General features: G+C 38.2%; 1 protein-coding gene across 6 annotated transcripts in view; it reads right to left on the bottom strand.

Annotated features, from left to right (window-relative positions):
- Nucleotides 1–22,709, bottom strand: part of plekhg4 (pleckstrin homology domain containing, family G (with RhoGef domain) member 4) — a 103,409-nt gene that overhangs the window by 69,872 nt on the left and 10,828 nt on the right. The window contains exon 2 of one of the 6 annotated variants that reach the window (XM_073859021.1): nt 21,588–21,686. The exons of 4 other annotated variants lie outside the window; for them this stretch is intronic. Coding sequence is in view for 1 of the 2 variants with exons in the window: in XM_073859018.1 (XP_073715119.1) it covers nt 2,094–2,096 (3 nt within the window). In the remaining variant the exon portion in view is untranslated. Of the gene's footprint in view, nt 1–2,093; nt 2,275–21,587; nt 21,687–22,709 lie in introns of those variants that run through there. One more of the 6 variants, XM_073859018.1, reaches the window with a different exon arrangement.

Below are 22,709 nucleotides of genomic sequence, written 5' to 3'. Positions count from 1 at the left end.
TCTGGGCCCATTTTCAATATCAACTCTAGCAAACCCAAACATAGAAGATGAGGCTAAATTGAATCCACACATGGCGTTTAGTATTCGGTGTTCTCTACCCCAGATGGAAGAGAAAATATAGGACTATTGTTCAAAATGAGACTTATTCCTATCTATCATATTTGTTCCTTACATTTACACTGTGCCTTAATCTTATATAGACTAAACTTTCACGCAAACTGACCAAAAGTCCTGTGTGTCTTTCCTAAGGTAAATTGTGAACATGTAGCCAATCAGATTACAGTTTACCAGATCAACAAATAACTTTTTATTTTGGCCTGCAATGTATTTCAGATGGTCTAAACAGACTGTGTGCGGCCCGTAGGCAATGCTGTCTAAAGTCCAATTTATAGTCGTGCGTAAGGTCTACGCCGCAGCTATGCCATAGGTTATCCGTAGCCTCTGCGTGCACCTCACCAAATTTTTAACTGCTTGTCAGTTCTACACTTAGGGTGTCACGATTTTGATTTTAAATCGAAATCGATTGAAATTAAGTCACAACCTCGAACTTCAAATAAAAAAATGTGATCGTTGATGCTGCCACGCCCCCATGTCACGTCCAGTCGGATTGCCAACGAAATGTTTATGTTAATGTGAAACTATAATAATAAATAATGGCATAGCATTTTTGTCTTTAAAAAAAAGTTAAAATCAAGAATCGAATCGTGACCTTAGAATCGAAAATGTAATCGAATGAAGGATTTGGAAAATCGTCACAACGCAAGCGCTGTGATTGGTCCACTAGAACCCCTACCGTCAGGTAAAAAACTGCGTCATAGGTATTATTGTGACGGTGAGAACAAAGATGGACCAAGTTGAGGAGTGATTTAACTCAAACTGCAACATTAGTCGCTGTTTATTTACTTCCATTACTGCTTGTCATCTCAAAACATACACAACAAGCTGCCATTTCTTTTTCGTTTGTGGGTAAATTTGCCAAGCTGCTTCTTCATTGACGGTCGCGCTGCTACTGTGGTACAGTCGTGGAAACTACCTACCAGCGGTCTGCATGTGTGTTTGCATGTCGACACGGACGACAACGCAAAAGTATAAATGAAAACCGACACTGTCGCGGCTACGCCGTAGGACGTACGCACAACTATAATGAGCCCTTAAGACCAAAGCCTTGGGTATAGTCTGTTTTTAGGCGTACACTCACAGTTTTATGCATAGCCTTGCAAAGCATACAGTAGTTCATATGACTCATACACGTGTGCTGTCAAGTCAACAGTCAAGGAGCAACAGGTTGTTTTGTCAATCACTTTCTATGTTTCTATTTCAGCAGCAATGTTGTACTTAAAGACAGGTTCCTGTACATATTTCTTTCTATATAGTTGTACGTCAAACAATACATTATGGTTGTCAATGTAGTGCATCAAGCAACATTTTTTGCTGTTGCTGTTGACGTACAAACTCTTTAAGGATGGGACAACATGGTGCTAGGGTAGCCTTCACCTTTAGTGTAAAGGCCAAGAGTGTTTTATACACACGCACTTCCTCTCTGCATGGCTGAGCTCTTTATGGGTGAAGGAAAGGAGAAAGCAAAGAACAGCTGGCGTGGCTTGCCTGAACACACACACACATACACATTTGGATCACCCTGACAGTCATAAGGAGAGGTCACATACAGGCACTTTCAACCTGGCTGCTTTATAAAAAAAAACATACGGAAAAACACTAGCACACTATCAGTTTTCAATTGAGCACATTTATGCTGAATCCACTGTATTACCTGCCTCAGGGACGACACAGTCCAAAAACATGACCTACACATGCATACACAGCAATTACAGACCATGCTCACATGTGACAGAGTCAAAACCCCAGACAACCAGAAAACTAAATCACTGTTCGCTGTTAAACCTATTCCCACACTCATATTGGTATATAGTCAGCAGTAAAAGATTACTATTAAAACTACCTCGTAATAAAAACAGTACTGTGCCTCCTCTCTCCCTCCCTTCCCCCGTCACAACCCCCGTAAGGTAAAGCCATTAGCACCTCGGCACTGCCATTCAAATGCTCTACTAAATTCCAGCACTGTCTGTACTCACCATACTGCAGGCTGACTGTCCTTTCCACACTTTCCTTAACAAGATTCATTTTCCAGCGAGTCCTGTAGTGTCCCGTCCCACGTCTGTGTGCGAGTACATGTGTGCTGAGTGGGCAAGTTTGTGTGCGTGTTGTTCAGCAGCCCTTGCAGACTGCAGGTCTCCAACACACTGACACACTCCTCACACACTGCAGCAGCTCACGAGGTAGAGACCGCCCTTTCGCCCTCGGCCCCTCCCATTTTGCATTGCCTGTCTGTCTACCAGTCATTCAAACAGTTCTAGCCACTCCCACAAGTTTAAGAGCCCCTGCCCAATACAGTCTGAAGAGGTTGCTGGAGCAAACAAATACAACTGAATTTAGGCACTGGAAAAGGAAAACACATGGCTGATTTGTTCATACTTAAAAGTATAATCAAAAGTATTAATAATAAATTAATAATAATATAATATAAAGTATTAATAGTTATTTACCCTAATTTTGATGAATACATTTATGACATAATAAGAATGTGTTCACTTTAACAAGTTTGGCATTTGCAAAGTGCTTACAGAGAAAAAAGTTTAAGGTTTGGTTCTTACATTTAGGCTTTGGTTCTGTGCAGTGGGGGCCAGTGATTTCTTTTTCGAGGGCACAACATGTATTTAACCCGTCATGTGTGTGGCTCGTCATGTCAAAATATGTGTCCGGTGCGTCATGTGAACCTATGTGTATCAAAATACATGCCTGCGGCAGACACTTTAAAGCAGTTTATGATAAAAGAGATGCTCACGTTTGCCAGATATTTACTTAATCTCATGTGCAATCAGAGTTTGGTGTTAAGTTTGTGTCTTGCGAGAATTGTGTGAAAGTGAGCATCTCTTTTATCATAAACCCTTTCGATGTGTGTGCAGCAGGCATGTATTCTGACATGATGCATGATGCACATACATAGGTTCACATGATGCAACAAACACATATTTTAACATGACGAGCAACACACATGACACTCCAAACACATTTTAAATTTGTGCCCCATGGAAGAGAAGTCACCGGCCTCTACTGGTTCTGTGTCAAATAAAAGCTGCATTAAAACTGATACTGTTGTCAATTTATGTTAGGATGTTTGGGCTGAATTCACTACAGACATTTAATACTTCACTGTAGGGGTTTAGACAAATCCAAACCAGAATGTCTAAGTAATATATAAATATAAATTAAAAGCACTGAACATTATCTTTTAAGTAGAAATAAATTCTAAAGTACTTTGTCCAAATATATCAGTTAATAAAATATATACTAATAAAGGAAAAGTTTGGTTCCAAAATGCAATAAACGCCATTAAAGAAAATAGTTACTTCCAAAATCAGTATTGTATCAGGTCAGTATTAAAAAGTAAATTCTTAATTTTACGCAAAATCCAATATCCGCCGTGTTATTCCATCATCTTTTCTCCCTTTTTCCCCAAAACGCAATAAACGCCAGTACTCCTTCTCTGCAGAATGCAATAAATCCACTCAACAAATCACAGCGCACCATTCCACACATTGTAAACAATAATGGCGGCACGTTGAATACACACAGAATCCTAGTTTTCCTCATCTACTTTGTACTTTGTGACCAACAAACAAACAAAAACTAAATAATACTTTTTTTGGCATTGATAAACCTGTGGTGGTTTTCTATGGCGGGGAAAAAATGTAAGCCATTAAAATCTAATAATTTACGCGAGAGACACTCGGGAGATGGAAAAATGCCGGCTGTTGCTTGTTCTCCCGACAGCATCAAGCTTCTGTCATGCTAACACATTGGCTCCAGGGGATCTTATGAAAACTTTCCATTATTTACTCGAAGCCAACGAAAATCGAGCAGGACCAAAACATTTTACAGTTGATCGCTGTCAAAAAAGTTCAGCTAGTATAACAGCAGCAATGACAGTGTCCTTAATATGACAAAGTAAGTGTTTTGATTAATGCCATTGTCTATTTTTTAACTAGTCAACTTAATGAATAAAACATGGCAAAGATGAATGCACATTTATATACTGATTCAATAGATTTATAGCTTTTTGAAAAAAAAAACACTTGTCATGGATTTATTGCATTTTGTGGAAATAATAAATCTTTGAAAATCAAATGATGGATTTTAATTTGTTTTATGTTTTTATGACCTAAAGATGCTATGTGAAAGTTTGTAACAGAAAATAGTGGTTTTCATCTTGTCACTTACTTGGTACATAAAACACGTTTTTAACGAAATTAGTCAAAATGGATTTATTGTGTTTTGGAACCAAACTCTTCATAATATAATCAAATTATACAGACCATTTGAGACTAGACTGTATTAATCACAGTAATCTGGCTTTACAGTAGTGAGACAAACACACACATTCAAAGACTCAATTCCCTGCTGACTACCTTACAGCCAGTGAATAGACACAGTGCTCTAGTGGGAGGATGTTAAAATCCAAAATGAGTGACAGACACTTGATCCACTCTTCCCCATCTGAGCTGAAAAGGGGCAATAATGAAAAAAGACCAGCCATGTGGGGTAAAGTGAACACGATGCTGAGGGGGTCAGCGCCTCAGTCAAAAGCACAGCTGTTCAAAGAGACATTAAGCCACCACTCAACTTAATTTGAATCTTACAAAACCTTTTAAATATATAAATCATCTGTATCTCAGCCTCTTTTCTTCTACGTCTAAACTCTAATCTATTTCTGTTCCATCTGCAGTTTATTTTACTGCCTTATTGTTTTGTTAATGCGGGATAATTTTTCTTCATCAGGACTTCATGCAATCCATTTATCTTTTAAGAAGCATTCATTGTCATTTACTAGCAGATTAAAACCAGGGCAGTAGAGATAAACTAACATTTCTACTGTAGGAAACAATGACTACTGGTTAGACTATAAAAATTGCAGACAAATGAGCTCTCCTATTAAGGCAAATACATGTAATTATCACAATGAAAACTGGTGCAATTTTAAAAACAGTTGGGTTAAAGTAATTCATTTTCAGGTCATCTTCAGTATTGATTGGCTTAAATAATATTGACAGGGCTTCAATCAATAATTTCAAGTCTTTTGTGCAGATAAATCACTTCAGAAACCCATTTGAATATATACGTTAAAATGGTCCATCTTAATTTTCACCTTATTCTGCAATAAAATGTAACATGCTAACATGTTCTAGAACATTGTTTTGATATGGACTCCCAGACATCTTACACCACATCAAGCTAACAACAAATCAATAGCTTTTTATTAGAAGTTGATCTTTAGAGCACAAATAAACTTTCCTAACTGACCGTATTGGGACCGTAAAGTCAAAATTGCTCTGTTTGCTGTGGACAAGAAATTTGTAGGATGAATATGAGGCAAAGGTGGAGAATTTTATTAACATTTGATTACATCAACCTTTCATCCTGAATTATGTGTGTTGTGTGTCACCAAATGCAAGACTCAGACTGCCGTTGCAATGGATCAAACTGCACATTCTCTGCTTTTCATGCGTGAACAATTAATGCATCAGGACACATCTCATCACTTAACACTTGTAAGCCAGCCAAGTGTCTCAATATGACCACATCAAAAGAATGTTGTTCCATTGAGTTGGTAAGTTGTTGAAAAAGAAAAACAAGGGGGGGAAATGAAATGGCATTCTTTTGTCTTATATTCACCAGTGGCGCCTCGTGACTGCTCATCCGAGGGACGCAAATTCAAAATAAGTGTTCGGAGTGTCATGCGTGTTACTTGTGTTTTCAAAATATGTGTTTGCTGAGTCATGTTAACCATGTGCATTACGTGTTTTGTGCCTGCTGCACACGCATCAAAACCGTATATTAAAAGAGATGCTCACGTTCACAAAATACACGCAAGACATAAATCCATTAGACGCGTCAGTCTGCACCAGGCATTATTTTTACAAGACACGTGATGCACATAGGATCACTTGACGTGCAAAACACATCTTTTGGAATTACGAACCACACACATGACGGGCTACATACATGTTGCGACGAACTTCGCATCGTGCGCCCTAGAAAAAAGAAGTCACCGGCCGCCACTGATATTCACCTTTATATTTGAAGAATTCCGTTGCAAAACAAGATAACTCCGTTTTCAACATTTTTGTCAAAACATGTTTATCATTATGTTATCATGTTATTATTTTGTTTTATGGTGCTACTTAGCTGTATTTTTTAAGTTATTAAGTTTAAATCAAAACAAACCAACTGCAGTTGAATTGATATTAATTGGAATGCACAACCAAAAAAACGAGATTTCTGAAAAATTTAAAAAACGGAGTTATCTCATTTTGTAACGAAACTCTTCATTTTTAGACATTTTTTAAACCCACAGCAAACAGAGCAATTTTGCCTTTATTGTCCCAATATGTATGAGAGCACGGTATATAAACTTGTCATGAATGCATAAATCTGTCCTGAAAAAGCATAATAAATTAAATCTTTGTATGTGTATGTAGGTTAAAGTTTCTCATCATTGGATTGGGTTTATCTATTTATCTAGGGGTCCAGTAAAAATAGACTCTATGCAGTGTATGACCCTGCCTCAATAAAACACTTTGACAAGCATGTGACCATTCCTTAATTAAAACTTACAAGCCCTGTTAAAACATGTGCTGAGGACTATTTCACACTCCCAACTTATGTTTAAATGCGTGTTTTTTCAATATTTAAAAGGTCAATGTGTATTTTCTTCATATTAAAATACTTTCGTAGCCCAGCTCTGCAGAGACAACTATAAGCTGTGGCTTTGTGGAATCCTTACAACACTGTTCTAATGGTTAGGATGTGTGCACACCAAAACTTTTACGCCCGCGGACGGTGCATGTTTTCAATTGTTTCCAATGGAAGCTCAGCGTTTTTCGAAAAGCCAGCAGCTAGCGGGTTTCTTCTGTGCTGAAAACCGGCGCTCAACGTTTTTTCAGCGCTGAGTGCCGAGAGTTGAAAAATATTCAACTTTGGGTGAAAAACTCCGCTCGTCAATGTCAGTTCTCATACGGCCGTCCAATCACAGTGAAGGAGGGGCGGGACATTACCACAGCAACCAACCAGCTCACAGCTGAAGTATCACAGCTACCAAAGCGCTCAGCTGAAGAAAGATGGCACTCAGCTGAAAAAACAGCTGGAATTTGGGGTTCGATTCTCATTGCGGCAAAAGAAGTGACTGTGGTGCCCTTGGGCAAGACACCTTTCCCACAGCTGCTTCCCAGGCACTGCAATGTGTGTGTGTATGTGTGTGTGTGTGTGTGTGTGTGTGTGTTAACGACTAGCAGTGCCTCTGTTTACTATTCACTGGGATGGGGTAACATTTTAAGTATAGGTTACCATATATTGACAATCATGTCACTTTCTTTCTTTCTTTCTGTTTGTTTAAATACATCTACATAACAATGGCACAACCAATGTGGGCCTAACAATGGTAAATGAGGGACTGGTAGATGTAATTGCAAAAACAACTATATTTTTGCAATTCCATTTGGTGCAACTAGTTGTGTATAAATTATATACTGCAGCCTTAGGATAATTTGAGAAAGTATGGTAAAAAAAACAGAAGGTTTTCATATTTTTATTTTTTCTGGGGCTCTGTAGAGAGCAGGGATTAAGGGAAGAAGTTAAAAGCAGTAAACAGGGGGAGCCAAAGCACTCTGCAGCAGTTGGATGAGAACTAACATTCTAGCTGTACACAGAAACATCAGGAAGGCATGTAGGGAAAGATAAACTCACTGTCATGCAACACGTACTTAACTCTTGGTCTCTCTTACTCTCTCTCTCTCTCTCTCTCTCTCTTTCTCTCTCTCTCTCTCTCTCTCTCTCTCTCTCTCTCTCTGTTATATGTTTTATAACCATTAAAATATTTCTACATTCAGATTGCCAAACCATTTGCAACTACCAATAAAAAGCTAAACAAAAACAGCACTTGCAAACAAAATACGTTTGATACCTTAGGAGTTATTCATTATTCACTAGATGTGATGCATTTAACTTTGTTCTCTCTCTCTCTCTCTCTCTCTCTCTCTCTCTTTCTCTCTCTCTCTCTGTGAGATTCTTACATGCTTTCACACTGATGTGCACAACAAATCCGCACATCCGAAGGGCAAAGTTCTATGCATGTTTCACTTTTTAGGGATGTGTTTGTTACATGTTTTGAACAATTTGATTGTTGTTTTTGCACCAAAATGGACTGTAAAAGGACTGCATTTATATAGCGCTTTCACAGACCAATGGCCATCCAAAGCGCTTTACAATTTTGCCTCACATTCACCCATTCACTCATATATTCAGCCACCGACGGCGGTGTCAGCCATGCAAGGCGCCATCCAGCTCGTCGGGAGCAGCTGGGGTTAGATGTCTTGCTCAAGGACACCTCGACACTTGGTCAGGTGGAGCCGGGGATTGAATCACCAACCTTCCGATTTGTCGACAACTTACATGAACCACTGAACCTTATAAGCTACATTTAACACATTTAAAGCAACACTAAAGAGTTTTTGCTCTTTGCTCCCCCTACAGGTTAGAAGCGTAATTGTCCATTACCACTGATGTAAATACTGCAGCATAGCTGTCTCTGATTGGATTGTAGGTTTTCCTTAAAAGCAAGTTTTTGTAGTTTTACTCAAACTACAGGACCGCGACCCGGTAGTTGGAAACTTCTTTAGTGCGGTTTTGGCCGATAGAGGGCTGCAAAGGGAAAGTGAAAGTGCCGTTCACCTTGTTTCGAGTGGATGAACGACTGAAACTTTTTTGGAAATGTTATTTTACGGTAAAAGAAACTCTTCGGTGTTGCTTTAAAGCCACAATATGTAGATTTTCACAACTAGATGTCGCTATTACACAACTACAATAACAATAACAATAACGATAACCACCAGACAATCACTAAAGTCACTAAAGGGTGACAATTACAGGGGAGACAATGGATGAGCCATTATCTACAACAGAAATTTCTCTCGACCAGTAACTGGTCATTCTCACAACATTACAAATTCAAGCCAGTCCTTTAATTGCCATTGCCACAAGCAATATTGTCACAGCCACACACACACTGGCAGTGGAAACAGCGCCCGACCCCTTACACTTGCCTTTCAGTATGTACGGAAATGTGTGTTTTACATTCCTGCCCGGCATCTGCACCGCATATGACACATTGATATTATTCCACTGGGTCACTTGCCCGTGTGCAAAAATCTGATCAACTTTAATTGTTTAATTGAGTTGTTTAATTGTGTGTCTTATTCAAACATGCAGCCAGTTACAAGCTGATCCTGAAGCTTTCACAACTGATATTTGGACATCTAACATAATGTCAGGGAGCCTGAATGAGTCTGAGCACTCAATTTTGACATCTGTTCAAATGAAAAAAGATCCTGTAATTTAATGCAGTTTGTGTAAAAGTGCAATGTTTTCTTTTATGATAAAAATAAAGTTTTTTGTTTGTAGCATATATGCTGTATATTATATTTCTTAGAAAGTATCGGCAAGTCAAACATACAGAAAAAATGGAATCGGCCAAGAAAATTGTAATCGATGCATCTCTACCAAATCGCAGGATATACAAACACAGCAGAGTTTGAGGTAAAGGAACAGCTGTACTCTTCTATAGGGATTTTTTTTGTTACAGAGATGTTGTTGCATAAGTTTGTGTAAAGTGAGATGGAAAGTGTTGAGAGCTGCTTGTAAAGTGACATTTTTCATTTCAAAAGTACTGAATTAAGCATTTGGGTAACATTTATTTTCAAAAGACTTAAAATGAAGAATAACTGTAATATACTCTATAATAATCAGTTGAATCTGTTAAAGGAATATTTCATTTTATTAAAAGAAAAATCCAGATAATTTACTCACCACCATGTGTCACGACTGGAACTAAGAGTGAACCCAAATGCAGACAAACGTGAAATAAACTAAAGGGTTAATAAACCTTTAGTTTATTTCACGTTTGTCTGCGTTTGCTAGATAAGACCCTTATGCCTTGTTTGGGATCGTTTATAGACCTTTGAAACTCCGTTGAAAAAAACTGTTAAGTATTAAGTTAAGTATTAAATGTTGGGCTCTATTAAAGTCCATTAAAATGAGAAAAATCCTGCAATGTTTTCCTCAAAAAACACAATTTCTTCTGGACTGAACAAAGAAAGACATCAACATTTTGGATGACATGGTGGTGAGTAAATTATCTGCATTTTTCTTTTAAGAAAATGGAATATTCCTTTAAGGAATTGTGAATTTTTTCTTCAGAGAAAATTTTAGAAGACAATACCACTTTACAGCCGATTTCAGAGAACATCCAGAGTGTCAGGCAAATTTAAGGTTAGGACAACCCCTAAAGGCCAGACTGAGTGAGTACTAGAAGTCTTGCTGTAATGGAAAAACGGGTACATTTACAGACTGATAATATAATTACTAAAAGAAAGATAGAAACGGAGAGAATCTAAACAGGGAGACAGAGGGAATGGGAGGGGACAACGGATCACTCCAGCTGTTTCTTTTGTGGTGAAACAGGCCATACCCTCATTCACACAGCAGTTTGGTATCCGTAAAATGGCAGACAGGCTTCTGTGTTAACACAAACATGTCCCGTAAATGTTCTGGAATTGCTCCCGTGAAGAAGACCTAGTAACATTCGCGTAACATTCCCAGAAATCATCGCAACAAGATATATCATTCAGCTCTTTAAAACAGGGGGTATAAATGCACATTACCATTCACAATGAGAAATGTCTGCAAACTTGAATGAAGCAAAGATCAGGGAGCTCATCAAATATCCACTCTGAAGCTGAGATCATTCACCAGCATACTAGTACAGCACGTCACGCGCTCCTCTATAAACTTATCACTTATCATAAAGAAAAATGCATGCGAATGGTTTCTGGGGAGAGAAATAACAGATAATAAGCAAACTTCAGATGCTGCGGAGAAAAAAAAACCTTCCAAGTGCTGTCATGTTACTGAGTTTTGTTCTAATAAAATCTGTTTGGTGTCTATCTAAGCCTTCATCTGGGTTCTCTCCCTCTTTCCTTACTGGAGATTCATGTGTTCACAAGTGTTCACTTCAGGCAGTGACCAAGAGCTGAGCTCAAGCAAGTGAGTAATAAACTGTACCTGTACCTGAGGGCTATTGGTTCATAAAAAATGCACATACAGCACAGAAGCCTGAAGCACTGTACTTACATACTACATAGCTCTCCATGCACCAACTTTTTGACTAATTATTCTTACACAATTTATGTGATGCATGCAAATAAATATGTCTAGTTTTAATTAAAGAAAAATAGCAACTATTTGGTTTTTGGGTTATCATAAAGAACAGCACAGAACACAAAGGTATTTGCAAACACACTTTAAACACATTTTAAAAAATGTGAGACCATCCTGCTTTGTCTCTCCAAAATGAAATCTGATTAAGTGATCAGACATGAAAAGAGACATAGTTTGTCTGGCATGAGTGACTAATGCACTTTTGATATCAGTTAACCTCAAGCCCTCTGCTTTCTAAATGGCTCAGGGGAAAAAAAAGAGATTTATTTTTAAATGTATTAGATTATGCTGTTAATGCAAACAGAGCAAGAGAATAAGAGAGGGAACGAAAGAGAATTAACACAGAGATCAAAAGGAGGACAGACACGCTGTACTGTATAATGTTATTTGCTTGAACTAAATGCTGTACATACACAACATTAAATCATAAGAACTTCAGGAATAAACACTCTATAGGTGCGTTCCATTCGACAGGGTCCCTACGGAGTGTTCACTGCTCCCTACACCCTGAGCACGGTATATCAGTTGAAGTGGACTTCACGGACAATAACCGCTCATTTGGAACGGCCTGCAAGCGTATATATATATGACTACATTCATATTTTAATTTTTATTTACTATCACATTTAAAATATGTACACTATACAATAAAAAAAACATTGAGTACGTAATGAAAAACGTATGTTTATTACACACTTTAATTGACTATTTCTGCTATTACTTGACTATTAACAGAATTGAAGCCCTGCTGTAACTGTCATGCAAATATGAAAGTAAACTTTTATTTGGTTAACTATGTGTATTTATGTGTTTTTAAACGATTGTCATATAATTGCATAGCGGTCTGACCGTTCTGACTGGGGATCACGTGATGCGCGCAATGACAGTTGGGTGATTATCGCTCTCCACTTCCTGTGAGGTGATGTATCGATGTTCCCTGATTCCCTATGCCGTGCGCAGTGCCCTTCGAACTGAACATGTTCGCTCCCTTCGGATTGGAATCTCACTTAAGATGGCGGAATACCCTGTGAAGTCCACTTCGCAGTCCACTTACGGTCGAATGGAACGCACCTTATGTTCCCATGACAATTACCATCATCCATTCATTCCAACATCTGTTACATAGACAATGAGAGTTCCACACAGATTCATCAGTTAGGAAAACAAGAATTAAACAGATTGTGAGATCCAATGTTGATGAGATCCATAAATTAATGTACCATATGTTTTCATGTGCGAGAAGATGTGTGAGAACTACCCCACTGGGCAACAGTTAAGAAGTATTCACCAATCCAAGCAGGCTGATATATGCACTTTGCTGTAAGATGCTTTTGTAAAATCAGTCTGCCAAGAACGTAAAAAGACGTCAGCGCCTCCCATAATTCTCAAAGAGAAAGAACCATTTATTTCAAATTGAGGGAATTTCTGTCATTAAATACCACCAAGTACAAGTTACAACATGGGCATTGTGAGAGACGGGCAGAATAAGAAAAGAGGTTCCCATATCATTCACACACTGGGAAATCACTGCTTTTTTATGAGCAGACATTCAGCGACAATAACATAACTGTTTCTGACTGGAAAATGAATGTACTTGTAGCTCCTGCATATTTACATGTAGGTAAAACAGGGTCCAAAATAAGGTTGCAACAAATGCGCGTTTTCTGAATTAATAAATTTTAATGAATTATGGTGAAATATCCAAAAAGCCACATTACAAACACTATTCCAGAAAATATCTAGCACATCACTGTTCTTCATATTGTTTCAGGTATTTTCATGATAATAAAGAAAATTTTGAATGATTGTGCTTGACAAGTGTTGCTTTTTTAAATGCACCTTGTAAACGACTCAGACTCGTAATGATTTTAGATTGATAAGGACTTCCTAATGATCAAAGACCTGTAGTACACGCACAAAGCTGCACATGAAACACAGAATCTGAGTTTTGCGATTCAGAATCGATTTTAGACAGTTATTTTTAATGGGAAACGCGATGCATCGTCACAGCCCTAGTCCAAAAAGATTGATGATGTAACACAAAAAATATATACTTGCAATTCTACACTATTTCTCAGTCACTAATCAAATGTTGGCAATTAAGTGACACTGAATGTGTTAACTACTTTGTTGTGCATGTATTGTTGCTAAGGTTTTTGAGTAAGCAGTCCCATGTATACACGAAGAGCTCAGATGCAAAACCCTCTTGGTGAATTTGACATTTTCTTGTAATTTGTTTTATTAGGCTCTTATGTATTTCAGTTTAATGGCAATGAAAGGTTATTAGTCAGTAATTGAAATGCCTTACTTTCACAAATGTCAATTTAATAATTTCATTGAATTTGGTGTTTAACAAATGCGACAGTCTTTCGCTGCAAGTACATGCAAAAAAATATCATATATCAATGTAATTATATATATATATATATATATTTTTTTTTTTTAAAGGAGGTGGCATTTAGCGGCTTTTGCATCTGAGCTCTTCATATGTAAACATAGTTACTCTTTAACATAGTATATCTCTTACCATGGGTCACACCAGCCTCTTTTGAGGCGTCAAATTCGTGTGTACCAGGTCTAGTTTGCCGCTTGAACATTTTGAGTTTACTCGCTTCATTCCGTGTAAAATTCTAGTCATCAAGACATTCACGTGGAAATTCGCGTCATGGGATGGGCTTCTGGAACTCTGCTCAATTCCTGTAATCATGTCACTACTAGAGCAAGCTCCTGATTGGTTAACGTGGCGCGTTTTCTGGCAAAGTTAAAAAAATTTAACTCGCACTTTTGCGGCGCCATTCGCGCAAACTAAACGTGTAAATAAGGCGGAATCACATCTACGGTCTCATTCGCACCGCGAGACAACCAGACGTGCGTCAACGCGTCTTCACATTGACTTAACATTGAAAGCACTCGCGCTTGATGCCTCTACCGCGGCTGGTGTGAACGCAGCACAAGTATTATTACTACCACCTTAAAATTACCTTAGAATTCTTTAACATTTTTGTGACTGTATCAAGTGCAAAGTTAAAGTCAATCACATTCAATCCCATGAGACACTATACTCTAAAAATGGTTGTGTTAAAAACAACACAATCTGAGTTATTTTAGGGACAAATAACTATGCATTGTCCCAAACTAGATACATCTCTGTGATACTATTGTATCAACACATTTTGTGTTGTCACTTTTATTTATTTGAACACAAATCAAAACAAAATTACACAATGTGTTATAAAATTACACTTAATGTGTTAAATAGCTTAACACAAAAAATACAAGTATAGATACAAGATACACAATCAATATCTTATCCACTCATTATAAAACAGTATGAAGTATAAAATCTTTATCAATGGAACACACATTTTAGGGGTGAGCTTAAGGGAACAAAGTTTAATCTTTTTTCAAGCTTACAGGGTGAGGGCTTTTATGTCTGACTTTTGGAGCTTTTCAAACCTCTTTTGAACCTCAGTCCATTGTGGGAGAGGATTTCCCCCAGATAACACTGTGACAGGGTGATGGGGTTACACCAGACTACAATATTGACTTAAGCTTTGCAAATCAGCATGCCTGTCAGCTAGAGGTCTTCTCAGGTCCAAAGAAATATATCCAACCCGTAATGAACCGAATCACTTTTTACCCGAACCCGACGTGCATAAATCTTTTTTTTTAAGAAAGACCTGACCTGTGGGAGCCGATGGTGTGGTGGGGAATTAGACTTAAGTCCGACCTGAACCAGTGGCAATATTTTTAACCCGACTGGACCCAAGTGTTAATGGCACCGACGTGTGTATGCAGTCTGCAGGCTCGCACGCACCAGATAGAAAGAAACCTCTGTGGCCTCGCAAACAATTTGACCTGCTGCTCCATTTATTTTACTTTGTTATCTAACGACGACACTAAGGTAACCGCTAAAATGTACATATAAAATTGATTGACAGGTGTGTCTCAACGAAAATTAACCTACCGCCAGCCACACAATGTCGCAAGCGCTCTAAGCAAACAGAGGAGGGGTTGGAAAAAGACATTGCCGCACAAACGCAAGATACTAGTTCGGGTCGTCTCGGGTCCGTTTGGCAAAAAACATTCATTTTATATTAATTAACTACTAAAATGTGCTATCATAATTATCCCACACATCATTACACGTGCACATTAGTCTCTTCTATTAATTATATTCTCTATTAACTAATTGCATTTCTACAAAAATCTGATGCTTCTGGTATTTCATATTTTGCCTCTGACTAGCTTTAGATGTTTTGTAATGTTGCGAAATCTTCATTTTGTCATATAAATCTTTTATCTCTATGATGACATGAGTAATATAAAGCTTATATAAAGGATTTAAAGTAAATTCTGAGAGAGGCAAAGCAAAACAGAGAGACCCCAGGAGATAATGCTTTCATAGAGCCTATCTGCTCATGGTTCAAAACTGTAAGCCAACAATATTGTGCACTTGAGCAAAACAATTAACCTTCTAAAGTAAAAAATACTTTACCAGTAGAAGCAGCTGTGCCTGTAATAAATGTATAATATGCTAGAGGACCACCTTTAATCTAGGGGTGTGCGAGATATATTGTTTGCGATAATATCACTTTCAGAGCGTGATGTAGCAGAACATTTGATTGCGGCGTGTGTACAGCTTATAAACATCAACAGCACATTTTTTAAGACTTTAGCCGATCACGCTTTTTGCAATTTTTATGGAGGCGGAGGATGTGTACGGGCCGGCCAAGCTTTATCTTATGTCTGTCATGAGCAGAACACACACACACACAGAGAAAACAGCGACAGGTAAAGTGAAGTTACTTAAGTTATTTAGTGTTTTTCTGACGAATACAGTCAGTTCAAAAGAATATTTTCAAATGGACTATAAGATCACCAATATGAACTATAAACAATGAACTATTATCAACATAACAGTGTGAAATGGCTGAAGAGGAACTCGCTATTAAAGCAATAAGCCATTACATAAAGCTGCGCATCACTTTTGTGCGTTCACACCGCTGCCGGCATAAGCGTAAAAGTGACCCGAAGTCATCATTTTCAATGAGGGCCAGCGGCGAGCTTCGGCAAGCAGCGGCGCGTCTTGGACGCTGTGAGCGTCGAGGAGAGTTGAAATTAGCTCAACTGTATGGTAATGAGCTATGACGCGGTTCAGTGGCAACCAATCGGAAGGCAAAAACGTTCGGTGGCAACCAATCAGAAGGCGGAAACCAACAGAAGTAATCCACTTGAGAGTATTCCAGAGATTGCATTCGAGCGTCAGAGCATCCACTACTCTTTTTCTGTAGCGTCGTTGGCAGGGCAGCAGGTGCGTTTTTTGACGCTCTCGCCAGCGGTGGTGTGAACGCACAGCTATGCTGTGTTTAATGAATGTTTGACTTACTGTATTACAATGTTATTTTTGCTTCAAGTACGCTACTGTTTAGTATTCTTTACTTGAATGCTTCCATTTTAAAATTATAAAGACCTACAATGTTGCCTAAATCTTTATGATAATATGAGGCTTCCTTATGGCCAAAAAGAAGGCAATTTATCTTTTCTTTTTTTAAGAATAGGACATAAATTGATAAATTTCAAATGTTGAAGGCAATATAAATAAAATAGATGTCGGAACAAAACACCAAAACCTCAGTAGATTAACATTTCATTACACAGCTATGAAGATTTCCAGCATTCCTATAACACACACACACACACACACCTTTATCACCAATGCAAATGTGCCCAGTACAAAATACAAGAGACTATTTGTACATATAAGTTCAGTTATAGGTTATTAGGCAAGACTTGAAAATCTGGGGTTAGGGGTTAGTGATGGCTTTTATCACTCACACCTACAGTACATGTATAAATATCCACCTTCATAAATATCCACTGATGTTTAACTCTGAGTGAGATACATGGATGGGATGCTGTAGAAATGCTACAGTACAACGTGCATTTATTTTTTTCAACAGTCAACAACTGTGACACATTATGACTTTTCGCACACTCCACCTCTCTTTAACTGAGGCGTCTTTGTGACCACACCGTGCTGATAGACCTCACTGAGAGACTCAATGTTACATCATTGTAAATCTGAGCAGGTCCACCCAAACAAGTTCTTCCTATGAGACATCTTATTTATAAATAATGCAAGATCAATAACAACAAGCAGCTATAAACAATAGTTAGGGTTCTCTGTAGCTAAACTTTCTGACTATGAGAAGAGTCTATAAGAATTCCTACTGTCTGCAACCCCACAAAGATGAACAAATCATTCCCCAGACATCACTGTCCGAGAGGTTGCTTGTCAGTTAAGTAAAACAGCTTGTGGACAAAATGTTGTCCAAACAGACAATGTTAACCAGCTGAATTGCTACACATGATATACATTTTTCAACTGACATGTCTAATCAACAAAATAAAGGTATGATAGATTGAACGGCAGAGGACATGAAGAGTTCAGTAGCAACATGAAACCTTTGCCTGCACCTATACTTCAACATGAAATCAGACGGGTGATCAAGGTATCAAGCCGGATTACTGAGCTATATGATGATGAAATGAAACTCTCTAGAAATAAACATGGCATCTGGAAAGACTCACACATAGCCAACCTGTTACGCAAACCTAATAAGAAGTGAATCCTATCTCTGGGGAAATCACTGAGCTGTTTGTCTAATTTAAACAAGAAGCACAAGTTGTTCAGAGGGAGAGCAAGAGAGAAAAAGCAAGAGAGGATGTGTTTTTTGTTTTAATAGAAAAGTGATTTACCCTGATGTTATGCAAACCAGAGACAGAGGTCAGAGACAGGCCAAAGTATGAGGAAAAACCTCAAATAACCCTGCTCTTCATTTCTCCACCACAAGAGTTTCTTACATCCCCATACACGAGCAACTCGTGCACTGAGGAGGGTCGGGATGTGGATGGAGCACAATGGGCCAAGGCGAATGGTTGGAGCTTGAGCAAAGGAAATTGAAGTTTGAGAGCAATGTGCTCCCTCTATTGTTTTGTACAGGCATACTGTAATATCCTGTGCCTCTCTCTTTCCAAGATTCTCATGCTCTCCCATTCTGTTCCATGTTGTCCAAGTGCTGTCATCGGGTGGATAACTGGTACATTGTCCCAGGCCTTGTGATGGTAGGGGCCCACTAAGCACATCTATGGCATAGCCTACATATTAGGGCAAGGGGGCCCACCTATACAAAACGTTGTCCTTGGCCCCATGAATCATAGCCATGACCCTGTCAGAAAGTGACACTTAAAAATGTAAACAGGGCCATACACATTTATTTCAAGACCAGTCTGTAATTACATTTATACAAGCGACTCACGGTGCATGGAAGCTAGACATTTTTATCAGTATGTGCACTTGGGATTCAAACCCACAGCTTTCGAGCACCTAATGCAATGCCTTACTAACTGAGCTAGAGGAAGACTCTAAACACAATGAATACCTATGTTGGCAATGCCTTCAAGCAATATAAATACTTTGTGTGCCTCTGTGACCCCAGGTTTACAAACACAAGTAATTTTTTAACCCAGAACTATAAAACAACCAACCATGTATACACAAAAAGCATGCCTTTCCAAAAATGTAAAATATATACATACATACATACATACATACATACATACATACATATATATATATATATATATATAGCTTTAATTATAAGGTTATTTACTGAGTGTTAAAAAGACACCTGCAGGATGAAAAGAGAGAGAAAGCAATGCTTCCAACACTTTCAGTGAACTCTGGGTCACAGGTTTTACCTTCAGGTCCAGCTGTAGCACACACAATATGGGAGGGTTCCCACAAGGGTCTAGAGTCAAAATAATACAATGTACCTTTACTGATAATGGGTCTCATTTACTAAGCATTTATAAGCACAAATTTGTTCGTAAAATGTGCGTACGGAAGTTTTAACGTAAAAATCATGATTCAACAAAAACTTTCATCCTAAAAATGATTTTAAATGCAAAAAGGTAAGAACAAGACCAAACGTACGCAATAATCACGAACAAGGAAAAAATATATAAAATATATAACACAGATAAATATTATAGGGGTCTTTTTCTTTGATCATGATGACGTTTTTGCAAACATTTAGGAGAAATTTTTGTATGAAAGTTTTTGTTGAATCATGATTTGTAAGTTAAACACATGCTTAGTGAATGAGATCCATTGTCTCTTAATAATGTCATCATATCTTAACATGAACTCTTGGAAGAATTTTCAAACAAATATGCACAGCTAGCATAGGTACATATTCAGGACCTGAAAGTTATTTCCTACCCAGTCTCACAAGGTTTCGTTATATAGTCACATACATTTTTGATTCTGTTTTTGTGATATTATCACAAATTTCCGCGTTTTTTGTGATCGTATAACAAATTTCTGTTTTCTTGTGATTATCACGTATTGGTAACTCAACTGCTTTTTCCTATTTTCAAACCATTGTCGCTTCGGTTTAGGGTTAGATTTGGTGCTTGCATTAGAATGTCACTTTATGTATTGGTTTACTATTTTTTCTGATTAATTTTTTTATATGTCGCCTGGCGTTGGGGTTAGAGTTGTGTTTGGGTAGGGATGTCATTTTATGTAAATCAAACCCTAAACCGAAGCGACAATAGTAAGAAAATAGGACAAAACAGTTGAGTAACCAATACGTGATAATCACACGAAAACAGGAAACAGTTATACGATCACGAAAAAAGAATCAAAAATTTACGTGACTATATAACAAAATTTTGTGAGACTGGGATGTTATTTCTTAGATAATTTGTTAGATAAAGACTATCCAGTGCATTTATTCTGTCACATCCAGTTTTAGAAGCACTTATGCTATTGAATACGCAAAATCGCAAATGATACGAATCACAGACTTGTTCAGTTCAGTGAGAGATATGATAGCTTAAGAAATCAACAATGTTTGCAAGCATCGGGATGTCAATTGCAACAGTCTGTTACCAAACGATCATCGACAATATTCAGAAAATGACATGATAAAACTTGGAAGTTGCCAAATAGACTTTTAGTTACCATACACCAGAGGTTGCGTTAATCAAGGACGAATTCCAAACTGTGTTTTTGGATAGGAAGGCGACACTGCATAAACTGACGCTCAATATAAAAAGAAAGAATATCTCTTTAATATCTTTTTACATATCACCTAGCCCTAGTTCAGTTCCTAAACTGAGTGCAGTATAAATTATGAGAGTGCTCTGCTTCTGAACAGGGGTGTCATGCAAGGGTCCACAGCAGCCTTAAATCAACCCAGTCACATCCATTTTGCCCTTTACAAAAGTTCAACAGCCATTCATCTAAACCAGTTATCATTTTAACGAGCCCTGCTCTTTTTACACTCTCTCTCTTTCTTTTTTTATACTCTCTCTCTCTCTCTCTTTCTCTCTCTGTGTGACATTGACTTGGCTGATGTATGAACAGTCTACTTTACGTATGTAAAGTTAATGGGGTGTGAACTCATTGCAATGACGGCACACAAAGTCTTAACAGGGCTATTTAAAACAATAACAGTGAGCAAAGCCTTGTGGGCATCTGTCCATGGACACACAAAGCGTTTCAGTACAACATTAATGCCAACTACACTTTCTGAATGACTACTGTAGATTCGACTATCTCCATTACACTAAGAAATGTATAGGCTGTCCAAATCTGTAAAAAAAACTTTTGTTCTTTTAAAAAAGTTTATTTGTCCCATTGCAAAAATGTTTAAATTAACTCAAAAACTCATATTAATAGGTAATTAAAAGGTAATATTAACATTTTTAAACCCATAAAGAATCGCATTGCACAAGGACAGACAATCAGTATATTTTAAACATACACTTTCTCTTATTCATCCATATCAATGTTAACCTTAGATCTTGATGTTGAAAACACATGTTCGTGTTATTGTGAAGTCCACAATTCAGAGATAGATAGAAGAGAGAGAGAAAAAGAGAGAGAGTGATATCAGTAACGTAATGCCAGGAGGTGAGGAAGAATGTAGGCATGCAGAACAAAAGTGGGGGATAGAATATGTCAGGATGACTTGCTCGGGCACGGAGAACTATGACTGCAGGCTGAGCGAGGGGACTTGATGAATTCCAGAGACAGGTGGAGAGAGAGAGAGAGAGACAGAGAGATAGAGAGAGAGAGAGCAAGGGAGAGAGAGAGAGAGAGAGAGAGAGAAAGAGACAGAGAGATAGAGAGAGAGACAGTTCTATATGTGATTGTCACTCACCCTCAGTGGATTTCTGTGCTAATCCAAAATCTTCAGTCCTACTGAATCACCCTCATCAAAAGAAAGACAGCCAGTCTCCAAAAACTCTCGGTGGGAATGCTGATAGCATGTGAGAGAGAAAGATAATATACACCGTGTGAGCATACACAAACACACACACTGAGATTGCCTGTCACTGTGGTAACTCATCCAGAGAGTACTCCTCCCCTTTCCCTTCTGTAAAACCTCCCTCTCTCCGGGAGTGTAAACCCCTCTATTCGGCCCTTTCCACTCTTCCCAAATCTATCTGCCTGTTGAAGCATGTGAGACTCTCCTATTAGAGGCAGTATGAGTAGTAGATTGTTCACACACACACACACACACACACACACACACACACACACACACACACACACACACACACACACACACACACACACACACACACACACACACACACACACACACACACACACACACACACACACACACTCCATGTACAACCAAACACCAACACTTGCACTGACACCAACTGAATACACGCAGACTCAAATGATGTACAGTTCATGGAAATGTTCACAGGCCCAAGATGTCTTGATATACAACTCTTAACATAACAGTCCTTCAATACACAAACGAGAAATCCACTAGCATGAAAAATGTCAATCTGCGCCAAATGAAAATAAAAGGCAATAAAAGAAAACAAAAACTGTTATTCAATGCACATACCTTATCACAAAACCTTTCAGTTTATATGACAAATTACTTTGAACCGAACCACTTTTGTGCATCAAAGTCTTAATCGTGTCAGCAAAACAAATCCAGCCATTCCAAACAAAGACTGCGCAGTCTGTAGTTCATATAAGTTGCAGGCAGATCTATATTGATGTAAACAAAGACACGCACTTGATGGACCACAAAACGGATGGAAAGTGTAAGAACTCTGGCAGAGCAGGTTGATCCACCTCTTTATGTCAACTGAAATTGCACATGAGAGGTGTGGATGGGCACAAAAGGTGCAAACAAAGGCTTGTTCTGAACCCTTCAAATTTGTTTAAGCCTGACTACAGATTGAGAAAGCTCACTGGCATTACACTGTTAATGTGAAATACAAACAGGTAATATCTGCCCAAATGCTCTTCA

The sequence above is a fragment of the Misgurnus anguillicaudatus genome, chromosome 21 (genome assembly GCF_027580225.2).
Source record: "Misgurnus anguillicaudatus chromosome 21, ASM2758022v2, whole genome shotgun sequence".
In the NCBI taxonomy this organism is placed as follows: domain Eukaryota; kingdom Metazoa; phylum Chordata; class Actinopteri; order Cypriniformes; family Cobitidae; genus Misgurnus; species Misgurnus anguillicaudatus.
Note: the sequence above shows the minus strand (reverse complement) of the source record. Positions and strands in the feature narration are given on the sequence as shown.